Source organism: Penaeus vannamei, chromosome 26 (assembly GCF_042767895.1).
Source record: "Penaeus vannamei isolate JL-2024 chromosome 26, ASM4276789v1, whole genome shotgun sequence".
In the NCBI taxonomy this organism is placed as follows: Eukaryota; Metazoa; Arthropoda; class Malacostraca; order Decapoda; family Penaeidae; genus Penaeus; species Penaeus vannamei.
Genome location: NC_091574.1, coordinates 28,667,015 through 28,674,514, shown reverse-complemented (window position 1 = coordinate 28,674,514; position 7,500 = coordinate 28,667,015). Strand labels below are relative to the sequence as shown.

The following is a 7,500-nucleotide window of genomic DNA, read 5'->3' as shown; positions in this document are numbered from 1 at the left end:
TAGAACATTATAGAGTGAGTAAACTTTTGTTAATTTTAAGATGCATTCCAAAATTCCTCAACATTAACTAACTAGTATCAGAATGTTGCAATTATAAGAAATTGAATAATACAATACACACAAAAATATATACACACAGATATATGCGTATATGTGTGTAAATTTAACACACACACACACACACACACACACACACACACACACACACACACACACACACATATATATATATATATATATATATATATATATATATATATATATATATATATATATATATATATATATATTGGACACATCATGAGTGCAATACTTGGGAGGATTTATGAGAAAGAAGTAAAATGATTAAGAATAACAGTGACTTTCCAAGGCTAACGACTTCCCTAGGCCTTATTGTGAAGTACTTTACGATTGTTATTGTAGATTGTGATAAAACATTTTGGATATCACTGTGTCAATTTGTTGTTTTTATTCACGCGAAGAAACTACCTTACACTTTGTGAATATTTTATTGAAGAAAATACAGAATGCATTCTAAGTACAATATAATACTACAGAAACATATGGTACAAATCTATATACATTTAAAAGCCTTGATATGAAATGTTAAAGAAAATATGATAAAAGAAAAAAATAAGCACATCACAGCCATTTATCCATATAAATTATTTTTATCTAGAAATCAAAGCTTAGACAGGAAACACATCACAATCAACATTTTTCTGAGTTGTATTCAGTCATATCGACAACTATCTAAATATTCAGCTTTAAAGACAGTTTCTTTACACGTTAAATAATGAAATGCGAATTCTTAGCTTTGCATTGAGTGAAATGACACCGGTGTTTGTATACACTTCTTATCTTATTATATTCATGTTATTTTTCAGAGTTATGAATAAAGTATAAAATTGCATTGTTTACTCTTTTTTTGGACATGTGTGCGATAAATGCAAATTTTATAACGAAATTATACATCGCAAGAGTGTACGTGTGTGTGACAATTGTTTGCAGGTGTGTATTCATGACTACCACATATGATTTTTCTCTTTCATTTTATCACTTTACACTCTGTGCATTTCATTAAAGGACTATGTTACAGAAAATCATCACGTTCCTTTTCTCACGCTTGCTTTTTCTTGTAACTGAAAACACTATAAATGCGAAAAGAAAAAATAAATGCTATGATCCTAATAATTCCATTTACAAGCATTTTATCTTTTTTTATAAAATATGCATTCTCGACCAAAATACTGTTATAATGTTAATTTCATTGCTACATTTTATATTAGTGAGATAAGGTTTCTGCTAAATAAAAATAAATATCTATAAAAGTTTATATAAATTTCCCTAATCCTCTGTTAAATCAAATTGTCTAAGGCCTTTTTAAAACTTCCTTTAGTGTTCTGTACTCGAGTGAGTCCTACTTCCTCAGTGGAGTTGCAAGAATCCCAAAATTGTTATATCACCAAAACACCTGCACTCGTGAGCACTGCAAGTAAATCTAAGGCCTATAATCTTGGCTCTTTGATAGGAATTTCACTGTTTTCGTTGATTTTCCAAATTCCACCGTCACAGCGGGACCCTCGTGGCTCGAAGACATTAGCACTGGTTCAGCACTTGCTACAACGCATCCAATACAGTTAACACTAATTTGTACATGATAATGCTTACTATACAGCTTATACATATAATCATCTCTCTGAATATATACACATATTCTTTGTTATCTTTCTTCTTCCTTGAAGTCATTCACTCTACCCCAAGAGATGGTCCGCTCCCCAAGTAAACAATATACAATAAATGACATTAATATTTCCCATCCCTATCTATAAATATATATCGTCTGATTAGTTTCGCGAGTATGAGGGATTCATCTACATGGACACTGGGGGGGATTCAGAGGGCAGCAAGTCTCTGCAGTAACAGTATCTCGCGTAGAAGGGGTCGGAGATGCAGTGGCTTTGGTTGCCGTATTTGTTGATCCTCGAGACATCGGCTGTGAGTTCGAAGTTGTCCTCGTACTGTCTCACTGTCGCTTCCATGTTAGCGTTGCCTGTAAACACCGAGAAAAATACAGAAATGAATTCATCATTGTTGGAAAAAAACGGAGGTATTGTTCATCTTGTCGATTTTTATAGAGCAGTATGTGTTAATTACCATCCTGCGCTGCCTTTTCGCAAAAATCCACCTCCCTCACCTTTCTTCCTTTTGTGCTTGGCGGTCTTTTGTTTTCTCTAGTCATTTATATTCAGAACCGTTTTGTATGCACAATTAAATGGTATGGGAAAAAGCATTATAAATTGCAGTGACCCTGCTGTAAAGAAATCACGCATTGAATGCTACTCAACTCAAAGCTTTATATGCGGGAAAATGAGAACCTTGTAGAAAGTTCGTTTCAAGAAAAAAATCTCAAAAGAAATATTTTCATCGTGTATCATGTACACCTCACTCATATGAGCTATATGACTGGTGTCATGCACCCATGCCATTCATGAAATAACAAAAGTAACAAACTGGTCTGTTGCAAAATCAACTTTATATTTCCCTATAATGTCATGAAGACATACATCTCTTCAACAAATACATTTGATATCTCGTCTCCTGAGAGTTCATGTACAGCTCTATCTTTAAAGGATCTGTCATCACATGTTGAGTTTAGTGCTATATATAGCTTACAAATACATTTTCATCAAACTTTTATGGCCCTATCATAAACTATAGAGCCATGAGCCATTTGACAGTGCACCATGCGGACTAGACGTTGCACGCTCACAATGTAGTTACACAGGGTACTGTAGAGCACATATCTTTCTTATTTCTTACTGTATTTGCCTTGTATTGGAGGCGTAATTAACTTTCTGATATTTCCGACCAGTGCTACTATGGTCATGAGGCGCAATATACGTTGGGTTAGGCCGTAATAGGGCGCTTGGTACGTTAACATTCTCCCACCAACTCTCAGGCTCGTACTTTTAAAACCTTCGCCAGGGCTGGCGAAAGGTTTCGCCGGGCGATCCGGAATTTCGTACTATTAAAATTATGTCTGGCGAACGTTCGCCAGGGCTGGCGAAAGATCATATTGGAACAGCCTGGCGAAGCAAAGGCGCGAGAGCTGTTTGAATACAATTTTCTTGCTTTCAAGTTATAAATTAGTAACATATTTGTGTATGATATGATGTAGAAATCACATTGAAATTCTAAAATATCTTAAAATCATAATTTATTATGAAATAACGTATATGTTTTTTTTTTTCAAGACCTTCGATGTTCCAGTCGAGAGCTCAAGACATCAGCTGTATTCCTACCCCCACCCCCGAGATGACTTATTTAGATTTAGGTTGTTGTTATTTTGGTTGTAAGGATAATGTTCTTTTCACAAATATTACCAGAAATGTTTTTTATGGCGGCATGTTTACTTTTGGCTAGTGCTCCACCGCCCAATAATGAGGCGTCTCTAATGATACCCTTGTAGGCCTACAGTTCAATATCTTGTATCAGTTAGGAATAGTAAAATAGTAATTTTTAAACTCTTTTGTTAAAGTATAAAGTTACTTTTTGTATAAAAGTATAAGGTTGATATAGTATAGTATAAAGTACTTTCAAAACCTTTCGCCAATGCTGGCGTTCGCCTGGCGAAGCTTCGCCAGGCGAACCACTTTTAAACCCAACGTTCGCCAGGGCGGGCGAAGGGATCGCCAGGCGCTAACATCTTGTATTCCTGCTAAATCTAGCGCAAATTTGTTTACATTTGCAGTGCACATAACATAACCTAAACTTAATCATTAACCTCGAGAGAAGACGAAAATGTTGTTTCCGCAATAGTCTCACTTTATACTATAACAAAGGAGTTAAATTTTAACTTTATGCTATAACAAAGAAGTAGAAAATTACTTTATACTTTAACAAAATTAACTTTATACTTTATGCTATACTATACTTTATACTATAACAAGGTTATCTTTATAGCCCGTACTTTTAAAACCTTCGCCAGTGCTGGCGTTCGCCTGGCGAAGCTTCGCCAAATGAACGCCAGCACTGGCGAAGGTTTTAAAAGTACGGGCCTAAGTGTGAGGGAGGCCTTACTTTTAAACCCAACCTTCGCCAGGGCGGGCGAAGGGATCGCCAGGCGCTAACATCTTGCATTCCCGCTAAATCTAGCGCAAATTTGTTTACATCTGCAGTGCACATAACATAACCTAAACTTAATTATTAACATCGAGAGAAGACGAAAATGTTGTTTCCGCAATAGTCTCACTTTATACTATAACTAAGGAGTTAGAATTTAACTTTATGATATAACAAAGAAGTTGAAAATAACTATGCTATAACAAAGAAGTTGAAAATAACTTTATACTTTAACAAAATTAACTTTATACTTTATGCTATACTACACTTTATACTATAACAAGGTTAACTTTATGGCCCGTACTTTTAAAACCTTTTGCTTTTTCTCGCGTTTTTTTTTTTTTTTTTTTTTTTTATTCGCCGAAGCGCTAGATTTAGCAGGAATCTAAGATGTTAGCGCCTGGCGATCCCTTTCGTTCGCCAGCCCTGGCGAACACCTGCCTGGTTTTAAAAGTAAGGCCTCCCTCACTCAGATGTTCGCCTGGCGAAGCTTCGCCAGGCGAACGCCAGCATTGGCGAAGGGTTTTAAAAGTACTTTATATTATACTATATCAACTTTATACTTTTATACAAAAAATAACTTTATACTTTAACAAAAGAGTTTAAAAATTACTATTTTACTCTTCCTAACTGATATAAGATATTGAACTGTAGGCCTTCAAGGGTATCATTAGAGACGCCTCATTATAGGGCGGTGGAGCACTACAGCTATGTTTCTATAGCCAAAAGTAAACATGCCGCCGTAAAAACACTTCTGGTAACATTTGTGAAAAGAACATTATCCTTACAACCAAAATAACAACAACCTAAATCTAAATAAGTCATCTCGGGGGTGGGGGGTAGTGGTATGGGGGTAGGAATACAGCTGATGTCTAGAGCTCTCGACTGGAACATCGAAGGTCTTGAAAAAAAACGTATATACGTTATTTCATAATAAATTATGATTTTAAGATATTTTAGAATTTCAATGTGATTCCTACATCATATCATACACAAATATGTTACTAACATAATTTGAAAGCAAGAAAATTGTATTCTAACAGCTCTCGCGCCTTTGCTTCGCCAGGCTGTTCCAATATGATCTTTCGCCAGCCCTGGCGAACGTTCGCCAGACATAATTTTAATAGTACGAAATTCCGGATCGCCCGGCGAAACCTTTCGCCAGCCCTGGCGAAAGATTTTAATAGTACGGGCCTCAGTCATAAACGTCCTAGATATCTTATTAAACTTTTTAACATAATTTTCTTAGATTTTTTGTCATATTTTAAGCGACATTAATATCTCCCTCAAGCAATTAAACTCACTCACCCGGCAAGGTGGTAAAGACGACAGAAATAGTCTTCGTCTTGGCCTCGTCCGGTCGAACGCCTTTACGATTCTGTCCCAGTCGACCTCTGACTACCTGCGGAACAAAATTTCAGGGCTCATGTAACATCAAAGACGTGTCAGTTTGGTGTCAGTTTGTTGTAAGTTTATGTAGCAGCAAGGTATACGTCTTCTTTTAGTTATCAATGTTGTGTTTCTGCCACTATAGTAAAGATATATCTATTATAGTGAATTTAACTGCCATTTATAATACGCTTACATCTGCCACATGCAGCTTGATGCACCCAGGAAACGCTTCCATTCCATAATTAAGTTGGTTTACGACAAATTCTGCAGCCTTGCGAAGACGTGGGTGATTGGCTTCTACTTGTTTGGAACGTTCGCAAGTACAATAGTGTTCTGGTATGGTAGCGTCTTCGCAATTCCTGTTGTCCGGGATCTCTTGGAACAAACTCTGTCCATGTGGCATCGTTGGCATACTAAAATCAGTCGATGAGTATTGAAAATCATATAGTGAAAAGTAAAAGTAAGACAATTCTCCCTATTTAAGTGGCGTCTAAGGCCGTCTCATAAATGTTCAGACATAAAAAGGAATGAATACTTAGTCACAAAAAACGCTTTTGTCATATGTTTGCACGTTTTCTCTACACTCACCTGGTGAAATTGTTCTCATATGCTCTGGCAAGGATGTCTCCCAGTGTTACATGGAAGTCAAAGTTGGACACGAGTCTGTGCGTGTTGGTGTTGAGGTTCTTCCAGGCTTCAGGGTACTTCTCCTTGAACCATGGGGGAAACAGCACAAAGAAGTACGGCAGTCTCTCCTCTAGCAGGCCGGCGTAGGTCAGTCTGATGTCCCCAAACCTGATTCCATGGTCGCTGATGAAGAACAGTATGGTGTGGTCCAACACGCCACTCTCATTTAGTTTTCTCAGATACTCCAGTGAAGGCAGGTCAGTGGCTGACGCCCATTCTACTTGGTCATGTGTTATGCCTGTGTTCCAGTAATAGGAAATATACGGCGTGTCTCGGAATGTATTTGCAACAGCCAGGGAATAATCATGGATAACAGATATGCTCTTTTCTCCTCCCAAACATAGTACAAAGCTTCCGGACTGCCCTGCATTGTGTTTTGTGTACGAGTGAGAAACTAACATGTAAGGCCGGTTGTAGTAGTCGGTGGGCTCTTTAACGAACCCATACCTATTGTAATGGAAGGATCCTGAATAAGGGTCATCTTCTCCATACACTGTAATATATCCTGCATCAGAGAAATTCTTCCAGATGAGGGGACAGTCGTCAAATTTCGTACGCTTCGGCTGACAGGTCTCAGTCAACTCCTTCTCAGTGAGTCCCATCAGTGAAGCGGCCATGTTGGGGTTGGTGTTGTCGGCCACTTTGTTGAAGGCTTGGAAGTCGAGAGCGCCGAGCTCGTCCTTCAGGAAGTGGAACGTCTTGGGCATGTTGCGTCGCATGTTGGCGCGAGACACGGAGTCAATGCCCATGATCAAGACGCTCAGCATATCTTGTCGATGGTCGCCATGTTTCTCCTGTGTGCAGGAGACCACTTATCATTAGTTTGTGTTTGCGAAAAAATATATGCGTCTGCAGATAACAATCTTTTTAGTGGTTAGATATATGATGAATTTATTTTATTTAAATACTATTAAAATTCTTTCTCTGGAATTTTGACGCACCAGGGTAATTACCTGCATTTCGTTATGACTGTACCTGAAAACGTTTTCTCTTTGCTTCGGATCTTCGGGGTTGAAGGAAGTAATGGACTGTTTCATAGAGTTTCTTTACGTTGCTGTGACAAGACACCAAGACGCCGTCCTCATCTATGGGCGTGACGGCGTCTCGGAGGAGGACCTTCTTCTTCAGGCTGCAAGGACTCCGAGGTTTAGACAAAATACACGATAATGATGTAACTATTGTCGGATTCAAAAACAATCAGCTGACTTACTCAAAACTTTGAAGATCCCCAGCGAATGACAGAGCAATGGGATTTATTTTTAAGTAAGGTAAGCATTATTTTGAATAATTAACAGG

The 7,500-nt window shown here is 37.8% G+C and overlaps 1 protein-coding gene across 8 annotated transcripts in view; it reads right to left on the bottom strand.

The window, feature by feature from the left end:
* Window positions 1–920: 920 nt before the first annotated feature.
* Window positions 921–7,500, bottom strand: part of LOC113801102 (uncharacterized) — a 20,491-nt gene continuing 13,911 nt past the window's right edge. For all 8 annotated transcript variants that reach the window (XM_070140283.1, XM_070140280.1, XM_027351932.2 and 5 more), the window contains 5 exons: window positions 7,180–7,333; window positions 6,106–6,998; window positions 5,711–5,930; window positions 5,434–5,527; window positions 921–2,053 (listed from right to left, as the gene is read on the bottom strand). In XM_070140283.1, the coding sequence (XP_069996384.1) occupies window positions 1,875–2,053; window positions 5,434–5,527; window positions 5,711–5,930; window positions 6,106–6,998; window positions 7,180–7,333 (1,540 nt within the window). In that variant the 3' untranslated portion in view covers window positions 921–1,874. The remainder of the gene's footprint in view (window positions 2,054–5,433; window positions 5,528–5,710; window positions 5,931–6,105; window positions 6,999–7,179; window positions 7,334–7,500) is intronic.